At 41.2% G+C, this 17,626-nt stretch overlaps 1 protein-coding gene across 6 annotated transcripts in view; it reads left to right on the top strand.

The window, feature by feature from the left end:
- Positions 1-17,626, top strand: part of TSNARE1 (t-SNARE domain containing 1) — a 503,856-nt gene that overhangs the window by 254,219 nt on the left and 232,011 nt on the right. For 5 of the 6 annotated variants that reach the window (XM_072851134.1, XM_072851137.1, XM_072851138.1 and 2 more), the window contains exon 8: positions 2,055-2,222. In XM_072851134.1, the coding sequence (XP_072707235.1) occupies positions 2,055-2,222 (168 nt within the window). The remainder of the gene's footprint in view (positions 1-2,054; positions 2,223-17,626) is intronic. The other variant, XM_072851136.1, reaches the window with a different exon arrangement.

The following is a 17,626-nucleotide window of genomic DNA, read 5'->3' on the forward strand; positions in this document are numbered from 1 at the left end:
TTTTTTCTTGAGTCCATTAATACATGTTTTTGGCACTGAAACACTCTACCAGATAAGTTAGTGTCCAAGGCACGTAATAATTAGCGAATAAAACACCCCCAGAGTATCTTAATCCTATTAAAATGTGTCTTTAAAAGTGTAAATGAATTTTTAACCTAATTTTAAATGATAATTTTCTTCCTGTAACACACCCTTTCTCTGTAGATAACAGAGGCCAGGGAAGCAGAAGGTGAAACAAAGCAAGATATTAATGTCAAAGATTTTAATCTGTTTATATTTTTGAAAGATGCTTGACTGTTTGCTGCCAATTTTTCTGTATGCCTCTACTTCTTCCATCACTCCACTTCCTTCATCACATTGTATAATTTTCAATGATGGTGATAATAATAACAAATTAATTTCGTAAGGCAAAGTCTAGGTTTAGGCAACTGCAACAATAATTTAGTTTCTAAATGCAGAAATTGTATGCTTTCTAAAGAATTAAAGAAGAGTTAAAGAGTTAAATAAGTGTTTCCAGATGCCTGATATTCTTTAAAATCTAGCCAGCTAGAGTGTCTAAATGTGATTGCAAGAGTTAAATATTACCCGTTTTCTCTATGCTTCCTTCACAGTTCCTTCCAGGCAGATCTCTAAGCAAACAAGCAAGAAGTAAAACACAATATAAGTGGTTTTTTGTTCTTATTCCCCTGCCTCCCTCATGCATGCTCGGTTAGACTTCTCATTCTTGCTGTGGTGATTTGGCATTGTTTCCACTGCAACTTCCACTCAAGTCCTCCCAGTTCTTCCAGTTCTTCAGTCCTTCTGTGCCCTACCAGCAAGCTTCCCGATGGCCTTGCTTCCTATTCACTCTGTGGGAATTCAGGGCATTTAATATCTTTGAAAACTTAGCCACAGCAAGACAGCAATGGCCTTTATTTCTCAGGCACAACTCATTGGAAAGACCCGGTGTTTGTGCTTCAGATAAGCCCACATTCAGAGAACTGAACATCCCCCTGAATTCTTGTGCTTGCTTTCTCCTGTAGCTTTCAGTGACTTTGGGGACATTCAGGTCAAGAATGTGCTGTAGCGACTGCTATTTCTTCTTTCAACTTCAGAGCATCAGAAGCACTTAGATTGCTTTTTTATTGTAACATTTGATTAGGAGTCAAAGCTCAGCTCAAGGCCAGTTTAAAGGACCATGTGCATTATTTGAAGTGAAATACTCATGCAGTTGTAGGATTGGAGTCTTCAGCACTGCCTATTAGTTTAATACTTGAGCTCAGCCTCCTGATTCTCCAGACCAACCTTGTGTCATTTCATTCACTGAGTCCAGTCTAGACTGAACCTAACCTCTATAGGCACAGAAGCTAAAGGCTGAGAGAAGACCTTGTTAAACCTCTGCCCCTACCTGCAGTGTAGATGCAGCTGGATCATGAACAGGCTCTTAAAATATGGATCTGAATACAACCACAGCTCCCAAAGGCAGTATGAACATCTAGCTACCTAGGAAATGGTATCTGATATGTCAGCAAAATCGAGTCAACTCTGTAGAGTGAACACCGTGAAACTGTGAGTTGCTCAAACTGATGACTATGCAGTAACATTACTATAATGATTTTCCCTTTTTTAAGCTGTATTTAGTTTATCTCATAAATAGACAAGTTAGGATCCTTTGTTATGTTGAATGTTGCAAGCTGGATCATAAAGTCTTCAAGACAAATGCATAGGCTTTATGTCTGCCTGAGAAAGTATCTAATTCCAGAAGAATTTGCAGGAAAATCAACAAGGTAAGCATGTCATTTTTCAGATATATGTGTTTTGTTCTGTCAGAAGAACTGTTGGAAATTGAAGTTGGTTGCTGGGGCTCAAACGTAGCTCAGGAGATCTGGCTTCAGGTCCTAACACTTCCTTCAAGACTTGATGTGCTTCCTCTCATGTAACTTACTCTTCTCTTCACCTTTCCACCACTGTTTATGCAAACTATTATATTAATATTTTCTTTTCCTTTAAGAAGACTATTTAAAACTGGACAACATTTACACTTCCTTTGCTTTCTTTCCATTCTCCTATCTCAGCAGAGCCCTAGGACCCCCTTCTCTGACCTACCTGATAATGAGAAGGTCTTTAACGGAGGAGATGGCATGTGGCAGAACCAGAGCCAGGATCAAGCCTTGCTCTCGGAAATCACAGAAGAGGATCTGGAGGCCATCCGTCAGCGGGAAGAGGCCATTCAGCAGATTGAGGTCAGTAACCTTCTCCCGTCACGGGCTTGTGAGCTGGAAGTGCAGATTCCTTGTGTTATGCGTTGCTCAACATGATGAAAGAAATGCTGATTTACATTGCTGCCAGTACAGTATCACTAAAAATGGGAGAGATTATTAAGTGTTTCTAAAAATGGAAATCAGTGGCAGAAGGAAGAATTAGAAATCTATATGACCTGTAATGAAAATGACAAGAATTAATTAATGTTCATGGGCTAATGTTTTTGGGTTTTTTTTCAGTGGGTCTTCCATAACAGAGTCTGTAGTGAGGTAGTTTAATTGATCTTGGTTCTGCAGCAAAACAACTTTCTTGGTGCATGCAAACTTGAAACTGGAATTGGTCACAGACAAGATATATTCAGCTTTACCATTACAGAGAATAATAGGTAGACGAAAGGAAATAACTTGTTAAGTTTTTCAAATAATTCAATATTTTTGCTTTATCAAAGTATTTGGACATTCTTAATGTAGTTAAAAGAAGACATACTATTTTTATTCCCTTTTTTTTTTTAATGCTATAAATAAAATAGGAAAAAAAGGAACAAAAAGAGGTCTGAATAAGTTAAACATGCCACATTTTTCTTTTTATACTTCTCTTTTTATGCATTTTGGAAACCCTTGTTACTCAAATTTAAGCAATAAATGAGCAAAACAATAACATTTTAATTCTTTCTAATTTGTATGCCTTTACAGGCCTAAACTCAAGATGAACTAAAAAAAGAGGGCTTCAGAATAATCAGAACATTTAATTAAGGACTATACTTTGTCCTTTAATTGGATTGAGCTAATTTTATCAGAATAGATTTTGGTTGCGGTATAGCAGGAATTGTGATTGAGTTAATAGTGCAAACAGAGGACAAAGATTCCTGCTGTAGACTGGTGCTTTGAGTCTTTGACCTCTGTTTGCAAACAGTGATAGCTACATATAATTCAACACTGTAAGTAAGAAATGTTGATGGTTTTACAGAAATGGGTCGAGGTTATTGTATGTCTAATTTCTGTTACGGGTTGCTGAATAGAGATGATTGAGCTTTGTGGACTTGCATCATTACTAGGGATGAAATTGTTAAATATTCTCACACTGAGTATCCTTGAGTGTGCATTGTTCTTTCATACTTGAGGAATCTCTTTGCATCCACCAGGACAAACTCAAGGGAACTTTGTTGCAAGAAAATGCATGTTTTGGGATGTTCCTGCACTTTGATGTTCAAGAAGGATGGATGTAAAGGTATTTCTGAAATGGTGTTGTGGACACAAAGGATATTGCTGTGATCCTTTTGTTTGAAATATAGTCACTGCCTTTTTCTTTCCATCTTTATGTTGTCCCTGTCCTCCCCAGAAAAAAACACATTTAGTGTTTGCCCATTACACAGTGGAGAATGACAAACTCAAAGACAGCCTCAAGTGCACCAACTTTGGAGAAACAAGAGGTGCAGTTGTGTCTCCTTAGAAAGATCCTTTTTTTGCTGGTTAAATCCCATTTCTGTGCCACAAGCTGATATCTCTGCATGAGGCTGCACTGGGCCACGTGGCCATGGTGGGGTACTTCAGGCAAATTAAGTGAATCCAGTCCCAGCCCTACATAACTTCTGAATAAATGCAACACACATATATTGGGCAGGTTGCATATCTGTTGGTTTGGTAGATCCTCTATACCTTTCTGCCTAATATGAATTTATCTCTGAATAACTTATTCAACTTATACAGTTAATAACTTACTCAATTTAAAGCTGTTAATGTTGCTCAGCCTTCTGCTTCCTAAGGGTGTGTGCACTTTCTTTTCCCTGTTTTTTTCCCTATCATCTCCAACATAACTGCATTCATTTTGCTCTGCTATCCAAGATCCATATTAATCTTGTAAGGAGGACTGCATTCCACATGAATTATTTCAAACGTAGCTTAAACATTTTTCCTCAGGAGGAAAACATTTAGGACCAATAGTATCTTATTTAGCATCTCTTTTGAAAAAAATATAATTAAAATGAAATGTATTTTTGGACTGTGTCGTACCTCTCCCCAGCTGTATTTGAATAAGCAGATGGTGCTTTTAAATAATTTTCATTGGGTTTTGTTTTTCTGTTTGTTGACCCACACAAGCATATTTCTTGTGAAAGGACTCATCTGATGTCTCATTTGACTCATCAAAACTTCCCTGATTTCATTAGAAGTTGTGGGTATACAGAGAAGGGACTCATTGAGCTCATAGTCACCCTTACAGCCTTTTTCCAATATGTTTTCAAAACCAGTAAGTAACCAAGAAGGTTAAAAGGAAACATTATTCCTAACTGTCAAACACAGCTAATAAAATAAATTTATTGCCAAATTGATATATAGCATTTGTTCTCCTTTGCTCTCTGGGGACCAGAATGAAGAACAGAGCTGTGTAAAACATATCTTATGCAAGTAGATTGGTCTTGCTGGGATTTTTACTTTTCTGCACATCTCGCACCAGAAACATGTAGATATTAAGCAGCAGAGAAGGGGTCACAGAGCATTGCTAGAACATCATATCTTCTGGGCCACACTGATTAGAACACAACTTTGGAGAAGCTCATGGTGCTGGTACCAGTAATAGGCCTTTTTTTAAAAGAGACATTGAATTTGCCCTTTTTGCAAGAACAGATATAAAACCTTTTTCATTGCTAAAGAAATGAGGAAATAAATTCTCTTCCCGTCTTGTGTCCTGAAAAACAGATATAAAATTGTGCCCATAATAGACATCTTCTTAATGTTCCAATGACTCTTTCCCACTTGTGTGTTTTCCACATCTCCAGAATCTCTTCAGAGGTTCAGGTTAATAGGACATTGTTCTCTGTCATGAACATCCCTTGAGGCACTTTTCAGCATTCACTGTTTCCACCTAGAAAGATAACAGCCATGTCAAAAGTTCAGCTGGCTGTTCATTTTATTTAAATGTGCTCCTTCTGCTATTGCTTGGAGATTAAAAATAGAGAAGTCTGCAATGGAGATGTCTCACCAAAACCTTACATTTTGGATAAAGATCTTTATTGCTTGGAAATGTTTAAATCTGGTAGGACACAGCAGCCTTGACACAAGTGTTATTTCTTAAAATATTGCTTTGAACTGTTATATAAAACCTATTTTAACTTGAACTGTATTGGCAGTGAATAATAGATGCCATAACAACTTTATATATAGCACTGTAAAATGTGCCATCAGAAATACATGAGCTGAACTGTAATGTGCATTGTCAGTGCTCAGTGCCAGCACAAGCTCTGTCATAGCAAATATATATAATTTAGTGTCCCATGCCTTTCATTGGCACCTGTGGTCATGTGAAAAATGGAAGGAGATAAAACTTTGAGAAGAAATGGATAACCATTGACTGCGGAACATCAGGATTTCTTCTGGTGACTGGAAGGACCTGTAAAAAAAGATGCTAAATGCCATATTGATTCAGAAAGCCTCCAGTGATCCTCCTTATGCAGACAGCTTCTCAAGAGGTGATGAGAAAAGAAGATGAGATGAACCCCTCCCTGACCCCACCACCATTCCCTTGGAGTCACCACCAGGTTATCCCACCTCCTCCACAACCCTCTTCCCTTTTTTATAGCATTCTCCTGTCCCACTCCTGTGCTTGCTGGGCTGCTAACACAGCAGTGAGCATTCTCCTACCATGAAGAGTGGGGAATATCCATTTTTCTCTCCGTCCCCACAGGAGGAACAGCAGCAATAAGAGCTCAGTCCATGGAGGTAGGCAGCTGCCCATTTTGTCAGCTACCAAACCTGACACTACCAGGACTAAGCACATCACCTCTCAGCCCTGAAAACCAGCAGATGCCAGTCAGTTTATACAGATAATTGCAGTTACTAAATTACTTAGCAGTCAGGAAGTCAGTCATTCAGATCAAATGAATACCAGGTAAGTCTAGCTGAAACACAGTTTAATGATTAATCACAGCTGGATGGACAGACATTGCAAACTGGAGACCATCAGTTGCCGATGCCTGTGCAGCCATGGAGAGTCCCCCAGTGGAAAGGTGCTGGGAAAGCATTTGGAGAAATTAGTTCAAGTGTCAACTCTGCCATCAGCTCCTTTTGTGCCCTGGGCACTGATCATATGCTCTTAAGTCACTTGCCTATAAAACGATACTGAAAGCATCATCCTATGTCGCAGAGGTAATTGGTAGCATAAGTTGTTTAGTGTGTTCCTTCCTCATTTTGGTCAGAAGACACAGTAAATAACAAGAAGGATCCCCCCCTGCTCCCTGGGGTATTTCCACAGGTTTCCATTTCTTTCTTTTTGTATTTAATGCAGAACTCAGGCATTAACTTGGCTGATGTGAGAAGGTGGACAGTTTTCTCCAGTAATACATGGTCATCAGAGCATGAAAGCCAATGCTGTCTGGTGATGCTTTGCTAACTTTTGGCGAGTATATGGCGATAATACCACCACCCAGTTTCTAATCATCAGTTGAGGATATCCTGAAGAAAGCAAAACTCTGCAACAGAGTTTCATTTTAATCGGTGCTTCTCTTGGCAAAAGAAGAGGAGAGTTGGATAGGGTGTGGCAACAGGTGTGAGGGAAATGCTTTTATTTTTAGGAAACGTTGTTCCCTCTGGGTCAGTGTTGAGAAATGTTGATGTTCATTCCCTATCTGTTTTGAAGAGAAGTGATAGATGCCAGCCTCCACACCTGTCAGTCAAGCATTTGTAAGCAGACAGAAAATTAAATACAATAAAAATAAAACAAAAAAAGCCCCACAGAGTCTGTCAGAGTGTGTTTGTTAGTTCAAACATGTTCCTTGTTCACTCATTACTACATATCATTTCTTGCTGAGGGGTATTTTCAGTAAAATCTCTCACTGATGCTAGCAGTTTAGAAGGTTTAATGCAAGCTATTTTATATCTTTCATCAGCTTCAATAGTCCAGGGTTTTGACTTACTTATGAGGGCTCTGCCTGCCTCTTCACAGAGACTTTTCAACTCAGAGTAATGTATAAATAACATGATATAATGACAAGCACCGTAAGTGAAAGATCTGGTGCTGCGTGAGTGTCAAACAGCACTCTTTTCCTGGCAGCGTGGTGGAGCCTAATTATCATGAGCAGCAGAGCTGCCTGTGAGGTTGACATGGCCATCCCTGGGACTCGGTATTGAGTTGTTCCCTAAAGAATCCACTCGAGTATTTTGGCCAGTCTAATTTAAAATGACCTGAGCTCTAGGACTGCCACCATTTATTTTGGGAGACTATTTCACGGTCCAGCAGGCTTCAGTGTTGATGAAATGCTTCCCTATGTTCTTGCTAAAGATCCCTTTCTCATTCTCAGCTCTTTATACCTAGTGAAACTCTACTGGACCCGCAAATAATTCTTCTTCCCCTTTGGCTTTTAAACTCCTCAAATGCTAACAGTTATTCTCCTCTTCACAAGTCAGTCTCCCTTGCTTTTCACTCACTTCAGTGCTCTATTCTCAATTATTTCCCATTTGTTAGTTCCTTTCTCCTACAGCAGCAGACTGTATATAGGATCTTGGTGTTATACCAAAGCTGAACTGATTAAATGTGTAAAAAACCACATGGATGCAATTCAGAAGTTACAACTGCTGATGGAAAATTTCTAGATAATTTCTACACTAGTAAATTAAACAGTACCAAGGACGCTAGAACTGACTCATTAACTTCTAAATTGTTAGAGCATATCCTGGTACAATTTTGACCAAGGTTAGCCATGCCCAAATATTGACAGAGTTTGAAAGTTAACATGTTCTCCGTAAGCAGTTTCGATGCAGCCACCCTGTTCAGAGGATTAGGGGACTTACTGATGTGGATGCAATGAAGTGCATACCTGCAGTTTCAGTGCCTGAGAACAGGCATCTTCCATGTCTTTGTACAGCTGCAGCCCTATTGACTTGATGATTTGATCACAAAAACTTCCTTTAGTCTTCACTGACATTTAGAGAAGAGGAGGAGTAAGGCAAATTAAGGGTAAATTCTATGGAAAACTGTGCAAGCCTGAGGGCAAAATAAGGGATATGTGAAAATAACAGCTGGCCTCTTTGAAAATGCGGAGAAGCCTTAGCAAGTATTGAGAACAAAAAGCAGACTATCCCAGCAGACTCATGCAGTGACCGTTTTCATTGCATATTGATTTGCCCATGCCTCCCCTCTCTGTCCCCTTGTGGCCTCCACAACTTATGCATTGCTCCAAACCGCAATTACTTGACTTCATGTCAAAACCCTTCATAGGCAATCTCCACATCCTTAACATGTTGCCTTCAAACTGCCAGCGTCATGCCAGTCAGCACTGAAAAGTTTTATTAATTGGAGTTTCAGAGACTCTGCCCTGAATGGGCCAGTGCTGTTTTGGTGTTTTCAGTGTCATTTTGACTCACTCCCTGTTTCACTCCAGATTTTGCTCTCTCAAGCATCGTCATTAAACATGTGCTAGTTAACTTCCAGGCTTCTTTGTGGAGCAAGTCTGCTTGAGGTGTGTCTATTTAAATGTTTTTGCTTCTATAAGAAAGGCAGTTTCAGAATCATAGACTTGAATCATAGAATCATTTAGGTAGGAAAAGACCCTTAAGATCATTGAGTCCAACCATTAACCTAACACTACCAAGTCCACCACTAAACCATGTCCCTAAGCATATTTTAAATACCTCCAGGGATGGTGACTCAACCACTTCCCTGGGCAGCCTGTGTTGCATTAAGAGTTACTGTCATGTAGGAGTCTGAGGAGTGGCTGAGGGGGGGGGAACCCTCCCGTTGAGTCACGAGGTTCAGACAGGACCCCCTTGCTTTCTAAACTCCTTCTCAGAGAGGAGTCTAGGTGCGGCTAAGTCCAGTCCTAGTCTCAGACTTGGTCAACAGTTATTTTCTAAGGACCGTATATGCAGCCATTCATCAGAGTAAAGGCGACAACGTTAATTTAAACGCGCTGCACCCCCAATCTAGTCATGTTGCATGAACTATCACGGCCACATTAATAAAGAGTGCAGTTTATTAGAGCAACAGATACACAGATTCTTTGGATTACTGGTGATAAATTTACTGTCTGCAAAGCACGTGCAAATACCAAGAGTATGAGTGACACTGCCAGCTATAAACGCGTTAAAGATGATAAAGCAACTCTAGAGAGATTTCTAAGTTTCCCGGGGAGGCACTTGGAATAACCAAGTGTTAGAATCTTACCCAAAGGCGTCCCGATGGGGAGGAAGAGAGGCTCAGCCCGTCGACTGGTCCCAGAGGTCAGAGTGGTACGCGATGGTGTCTTCCCTAACATTCTCTCTCTCTTAAGCTATTTTATACTATCTTTCACCTTTCGGGTGGAGCTTGAGTGACTCTAGTCATACATCTTTGTTTAGGATTCGTGTAAAGTTTTCTCGCTTTGCTTTTAAAGGTATAGGCTAGGAAAAATTCAAAGTGCAAGCTCAGTGAGGGGTGGTCGCACCTTGGAGGTGGGTAGCTTTTGGGATGGAGGTGTGTTTTGGTATTATAATGACGTTATAATGAGCAAAGTTCATCAAAGGACAGCATTTTGTCAGAAACATGACAGACTGTTGGCCCAGGATAGCAAATGTGCAGCTTACTGGTCACACACAATACCTTTGAGTTCCCATTTAATTGCAGAGCCTGGCCGCGGCGTCTCCACACCGCTCCACCCTCCGAACAGTACCTTCTTAGAGTCAGTACACCAAGCTCCCCTGGCGTCACCGACGTCTAAGGTTACAGGCCTAGGGAAGTGCCATGGAATCGCCTTGCATGTCAGCCGCATTCCACCTGGGAATCTTCTTCAATGCTGTACCTTACCTAAAAGTGTGAATATAAGTTTAATTTCTAAGTCACCTCCAGCTATTATCCCACAGCCTGTTCCAATACTTTGACAACCCTTTCGGTGAAGAAATTTTTCTTAATATCCAATCATCTAAACGTCCCCTGGCACAACTTGAGGCCATTTCCTCTTCTCCTATCACTTTTTACTTGGGAAAAGAGACCGACCCCCACCTCACTACAACCTCCTTTCAGGTAGTTGTAGAGAGTGATAAGGTCTCTGCTTCTCCAGGCTAAACAACCCCAGTTCCCTCAGCTGCTCCTCATAACACTTGTGCTCCAGACCCTTCACCAGCTTCGTTGCCCTTCTCTGGACACGCTCCAGCACCTCAATGTCTTTCTTGTAGTAAGGGGCCCAAAACTGAACACAGTATTCAAGGTGTGGCCTTACTAGTGCTGAGTACAGGGGGACAATCACTTCCCTAGTCCTGTTGGCCACACTATTTCTGATACAAGCCAGGATGTTATTGGCCTTCTTGGCCACCTAGGCACATTCCCTGGTGCATATTTTGGTGGGAATCGCGCAGTTGTGCTCACATATTGTGTTTTAGTTCACTTCTGAGAGCACTCTCAGAGCTCACAAATTAAATTCATGTGGGATGAAACTCCATTAAAAGACGTATTGCAAGCATCCACCTCATGGACTCTGACCAATAATAGACATTCAGTCCATAGGAACAGGCTGGAGCTGGTGTGAAGTAAAACTTCATGGATACTTTGGATATTGGGTCCCCAGCACCTGCTGTTTTTCTCTGTACGTCTGCGCCTGCTGCTCTGCAATACTTGCCAGTGCAGGTACAGACTTAGTTCTTTCCAGAGGACCTGAGAGATAATCTGTTTCTTGGTCTTCTCCAGAAAGCCAGTGTGTTTACATATTACCTTAAGTTTGGCTTTTTCCATCCATAACAGTTCCCAATGCTGCTTGAAAGTGCCATATACTTTTTTTATCATGCCCTGGAGCCCAGAACATCATCATGCTAGAGGAGTTTCACCATGATGCTAGAAGAAAATTGCTCCAACAAGCTGTGACACAAGTCTCTCATGATACCTACCACCTTGCACAGAGAAAACAAATATAAGATTACATTTCAGGGCTAAAGGGGCATCAAATGGGACCCAGAGGAGATCCAAGTGAAGTGCTCTGCAACGTGAGCATAGCTAGTCAGCTCTGCTAGCCTCGCACAGTTCAACTAATCCATATCAAATGGCTGAGGAGTCAGGATCCTTTCCCTGCTGCAGCCCACGGAGTATGACAAATCAGTAACAACCTGGAGATAGGTTGTATAGATGGCAGTTACATGCTAAAATAGCAAACACAAAAATCACATGCACCCACAGAGAGTTCTTGTTGTATTTCCTTCTCTTTCCATTTCCACTGTTTATTAAATGCTACCGTTTTAAGTATATGGGTATGCATCTATCTGGCCCATAAACCCAATAGATCCAGACACAGAGGCAATAGATGAAATACCACCGGGTAATACATTGTGAAAATTCTCTCAGCATCTCCTTTCTGCTCACACATCTTCTTTGTTAGGACTACTTGCAAAAGTCCAAACTTTTTCTTATTGGCTGGCTAAAACTGTATTTCTTCTTCTCCTCATGGAAATGATTAGAGCTTGTATATTTTTGCAGTCAGTATTTCATCAGGGATATGTGTACGACCTAGGATCTCACTTTGCAAGACAAAGAAGATTCACGTATACATAACATTTACTTTTAGCCCTAGACATTTCTTATGTCTCAGGTGTAACCTTGTGACGATACTGTGTGTAGTGAAGTGCTTTTAACTAAATTGGAGAGGTTTCCACTGTGTGCTAGAGATAATTTTCCTTTTCTGACTTAGATTCCCAGTGCCTTATCCAAAGACTGTTAGTGTCAGAGAGCCTTGCCCTAAACCCTTTTCTTCATGCACTCTTCCTCTCGGTGAGTTTGCATGAAGAAGCTAGTAATGAAACCCTTGATTCAGCAAATCACTTATGTATGTGTTAAGAGCTTTGCTGAATAGGGATGGACTTTAGCACCTACTAAAAGTGAAGTATTTCCTCTGCAGAAGGAGAAAATAGTGCTGACACACACATTATTTGCTAATAATCCAAATTTTAGGCAGAGGTATCTGCATATATACATCCACAGAAACTGAGCCGAGTTAAAGACTCGTATATTGACTGTCAATGTACATTGATAAGGTAGAGAGCTGTAGAGAGATGTCTAGTGCTTGTGATGAAATAGTGTTTAGCTTCTGCAAATCCTCTCGCTTAAGTGTTAATATTTCCTTTGTTAAAAGGCTGTGTTACTTTCCTCCTCCATTTACTGCACTTTTGCCTATTTTTTTGTTGCCAGATGATGACTGTCTCAAGAGAGGAAATATCTTGCTCCTATTTCTGTTAGCACAGACACTACAAACATCATATGCCTCATCGATACAGCTATTTTTGTGGACATGATTTGCTGTCCCAAAGGGGAATTACCACTCTCACCTATGACTTTGGTTAGACCAGTTCACTCTCTAGTTGTCTGGTGCTAATTAATAACAATGTAGATCAATAGCCCATCCATCAGCCAAGATCCCTTAGAAGTGCTCTCAAGAGCTGTTACTGCAGATTTGAATTCTTGCCTTCCTGGACTGAGTGCCGTGCTTTCTTTTTTATTTCTTTTTGGTAGGGAAATCAAAATTTTCCCCAATCCAGAAGGAAAGAATAACAACAGGTTAGTCTTATGTCATGAATAGATAAAAGCTCATGTGGCAAAGCCCTGGAGCATCCCATTGAGACCCCGTTGGTTGGAGAGGGAGTCAGCCCTCCCTGAACAGCTCAGGAGAGAGGAGGGTGAACAAAGTGTGTTGAAAAGACCCTACAGAGATAACAAGGGAAGAGATCACTGAGAAGGTGATTGAAATCCACATTTCACAGCAAGACCAGTTCACGTTCCCTTCTACTTACCAAAAGGTGCCTGGTTCTTTATAAATTAACCTTGACAGTAATATTCTCCCATATCCTCGCAGAAATTAGCCTGAAAATCACAGATGATGTTAACAGTATTAACAATGGATGTGAAATTTTAGAGGCTGATGCAAAAGGCAGTATTAGTTTATGCCCTCTGCACTATGCAGGCTCATCTTCTTGAGATATTCTTTAATACTTTTAATTGCTCCTTTATAAGAGAGGGTGTTATAAAACCGTATTTCTCCACCACCCTGTTCACCATCTATCTACCCAGTGTGTCTCCTCTGGTTGTCATTTCCTTCCCTGCGTTGAAGTCTTCTATTCCCCTTTGTATTGAAGCTACTAGACAGCACACGTGAGGCAGACAGACAGTTGAGACTCACCTAGGTGTTAGGGAGAAATGCAAATTTTAATGTAACTATTTTAATATATTTTTTTTCAATGCAGATTTTTAGCTAGACCCCTGAGCAATTTGGTCTGACCTCATAGTTGGTCCTGCTGTGAGTGAGAGGCTGGAATAGGGGTCTCCTGTGGCCCCTTCAAACCTGAATTATCCTGTGATCCTGTGATCCCATTATCTCTCCATCTCCTCTGACTACACCGCTGAGAGCTACCAAAAGTTCGTGTGTTAATCTTGCTTCAATCTAAAGCCAAGACATCTCTATTTCCCTGTCTGTGTGAGGTCCCAGGTCATTCTCATTCTCCCTCCTCTTCCATTTATTGCCACAGCAGGCAAGGGTTCATGCTTTTCTTCCCCTTTCACACCACATTTGTCATTTATTTGGGAGAATAGTTAGGATATTAGGATGTCAGCATCCTTTTCTCCATCAGGTGGATAGGTAGAAGTCAGCAAAGGCTGGTGTGCAGGAAAGTGTCCATGCCTATGTCTGTACCTCCCTGGAAGTGTAGTCCTCTAAGGTGGCCCTGTGCTCAGTGGGTCTGTGTCCCATCAATGGGGTTACGCTGTGGACATCCCATGGACAATGTGTCCATATGTTCTGGCTGGTCCTGAGTCTGCACTGACATGTTTGCTATGAGTGTTAATAACAGTGCCAATCTTATGAGTAACCATTGAAGCTACCCTTTGCTGATTGTGCAAACAGAGCTGTCTGGTCTATGAACCATTAAAGAAATATCTGAAAGTGTGGCTGTGGAGAGAAAATGGTGGGTGCCCCATGGTGGCATTCAGCTGACCAGATGCAGATATCTTAAGAGTAGGCATTTCTGCATAAACTGTTGCTTAGAATCTGTTTATAGGGAGGGAAATAGGGATTAGGGGTGAATAGAAATAGGGTTAGATTAGGCTCTGGGAATGTCCTGAATGCAAGACCAGAAGTTGGTTTTTTCTAAGATGATGTTTATTGATTGTGGATCTCTCTGTACTCTCAAAGGACACTGAAACACTCTGCCACATTGTCCTTTCCTAAAGTCTTATGTGTATTCTTTCCATTTTTGCCCCTTTTGCCAACTCTTAGTTGTAATGGACTCTGTGTCTGTGCCTCTTGTGATACTTACTCCCCCAAGCTCCTGCAAGTATCTCTTGTGAGTCCTTCACAGATCAGCATGAACTTGCTCTATCTGTGCCCTCAGCTGACACAAAACCACACTCCCATACGTCAAGCTCACCAGAAGTCCTGTAGCCATTAGTAGTATGAGCCCTTACTTACTAACAGGAGAGACACATTAACCAAGATTCAGCAGGCTGCTAGTATGGTGCTATCACTATTGAACTTTCTGGATTAGCCCAAATAGATGCATCCTTTCTGAGCACTTCTTTAAGCACTTTTTTTTGCTGAGCACTATTCCTTTTTGAGGAATAGATCCCAACAGAGTATGTGGGAATCATTGCTTTCCTACCATGTTTATTAATTCATTAGTCAAGTAGAGAAAAGAAGCAAAGAATGGATAGCATAAAAGTTGCCTGAGAAGCCTGAATAAGTCAAGGCCCCACAAAAACATTTCTAGTACTCAGTAGGGTGTTGCTAGTCATAAAACTTGTAGAAGCACGTGGTTTAGCCTGAAATATTAAACCTCAAACACGAAAACACAATAGCTTTTAAATATTCCTTCCCTTCCTGGAAATGTAGTAAACATACAAGCACCTGTGTTGATGCAGTGTCCTCCCCTCTGTATTTGAAATACATATTGGAAGTTCATTATGAGTGAAGGAGGGGACTATTTTGATACAGAGAGTTTAAGCTCTTACAACCAGGGTCACATTTTCAGAAGAATTCAGATCTGTCTTCTCCAGCAGCAAGTGGAATGTAGAAGTGGTGGGGTCAACCATGTAGTGAAAGTTTAGTTGCTTTATTTAGGAAGGGAGCTGGAAACTAATGCTTAAAAACATCCATTTGCTCATGTAGGTATCAAAACCCACATTTTTTGAAAATGTGGCCTCTTGCTGACATAAAGAACAAAGTTGAATTATCTTCTAATTTAAGGGTGAGAGATCACCATTGAAGGATGGGAGATGGAAGGGCTGCGGGTCAAAGATCAAAACATATCCAGACAGATTTTTGTAATGTTACTCTCAACATCTTCTACTGAGCTGTCAGAGACTAAAAGGACTTTTCTGGATAAGCATTCTCGTGAATGTTGAAGACTTCCTTCTTTCCATGTACCTGTAGCAGGCAGTGCTGCTACAGCAATAAACATCTGCTTACCTTTAACTCTGCCTTTGGTGCTGGTGATTTTTGGAACAAAAGCTCCTGAGTCCTATTTTTCCTTGTCAGTTCTTGCCCACACAGCACACTAGGGATCAAAGCTGCTGCAGTGCTCCTATCCCCATTTCACAGCTGGGGAAACTGAGACATTATGGATTGTTTTTTCTGCCAGTGGAGCTCCATAGAAATGTAAATTCCTTGTCTAAGACCTGGGAAAGAGTCAGTATCAGTGCCAGGATTAAAATGCTGCTTGTTCTGTACTTCCGCACCGAATTCCCTTCAGAGTGTGCTGCGATGAGAGATCCAAATACAAGATCTGGCATATTTGGCTTTTAATTTTTCTCCCCTTATTTGAATTGCTACGCAGATGGAACATGCTCCTGTTCACAAAACACACTGTCAACTATCCAGCTTGGATGAAGCTCAAGGAAAATGCTAATCATCATTTGTAACTGAAGGCACATCTCCCCTACAGGGGCAGCTTGCTGTGCTCTGAAGTTTCGCCCATGGTATCATGACTTTATCAAGAGAAGCTAAACAGCAGCCCGTCTTTCCAAGAGTGCATAGCAGATTGCACTGTCAAAGAGAGAGATAACTTCTTGCCCTCTGAAAAATCTTGAGATATGAAGATGACGCTATAGGAGAGAGGGCAGGGAGGAAAAGAGCTGCTCCGATACTTGTACACATAAAACACACCTGGGGGCAAACTTACAGGAGTGTCGGCTATGTCAGACAATGTGCTGTTAAGCTTTTAAAAGCTGAGTAATCTCCTGGGTGCCGTGGGATTGACAGACAGATGTCCACGGGGAATACAGGTACAATGCTCAGAGATGAGTGCTGGAGACTTCGATTAGCATATGCTGATTTTACAAATGATGGTTTGCTCACAAAAAGGGTTTGTGTTCAAAGCACTCATACGTACAGGGGCATTTTGCTCTTGTCAAGCTTCTCAGTGGCCACCTTTCTCCCCTGGAAATGATGGGAGCCTGGATATCTGGCAATGATGATGAGGAACAACTTTAAATCCATACAGTGCTGAGAGCTCTTGCATTCTTTTTAGGAAGAAGACTGCTATTTTCTCATGTAAGAAAAAACTCATCTTAATGTGTGAGACAAGTTTTTGAGGAAAGCAGTTACTGTCTCTTTGCCTGGCTGGTTTTAGGGATTGGCCATAAATTCAGAGGTTTTGAGGAATTATGAATCTTTTCAGATTCTCTGTCCTCTGTGCTGACCAGGTTTCTGGTGAACCAAAGTGCCTTTGGAAAGCTTCAATTTGTCAGGCATGAAATTAATTTGGTGGCTCAGTCTCCGCCAAGAAATTGGCTGTACCCGATCATTGCAGCAGAAGGGGCTTGCACAAAGTAACCCATGTGTTCTTCCCATTGCCCAAAACACACACAACAACTGCTCCTTCAGAGCCTCCGTCCTTGTGGTTTTCAGGGGTTTGGATCTTTCTCGATTAAACTCAGATGAGAGCAGAAGTGCCTCTTTATTCTTGTTCTTCTTGGCATGGGGTGGGGGCAGTGGGAAGTGATATTGAAGGGAGGGTGGGAGACTAGTAAGGAGGCAAAGTGAAGGATGTCTAGAACTACAATGATTCAGCAGAATGTCATATTTAGTCTCATTTCGACAGTCCCTATAAACAGTCTGCCATGCAAATTTCAACTCTTCAGCCTGATTTGATTAGCCAGCAACCAGGACCCAGAAGTCGCTCCATTAGCATCGGTCCCTGTATTTGGCTTTATCCTTTAAAATAGCCCTAAAGATGAACTCTCTGGAGCATTTTGGTTGTCACAAGAGGCATTTATCTCCTTCCTCTTTGTTCGTTACTAACTGCAGATGAACAATAAAAAGGGGGGGGGGGGAATTAAGAGCAACCCCCATGACTTCTCTGCCTCTCTGATTTCAGCTCATGCTTATAAATATGAGTCTCAGCGTTGTGATGCAGGGACTCTTGGGATTAGGTCCTCTAACCCTGGGTGTACC

This window comes from Ciconia boyciana, chromosome 2, assembly GCF_034638445.1.
Source record: "Ciconia boyciana chromosome 2, ASM3463844v1, whole genome shotgun sequence".
In the NCBI taxonomy this organism is placed as follows: Eukaryota; Metazoa; Chordata; class Aves; order Ciconiiformes; family Ciconiidae; genus Ciconia; species Ciconia boyciana.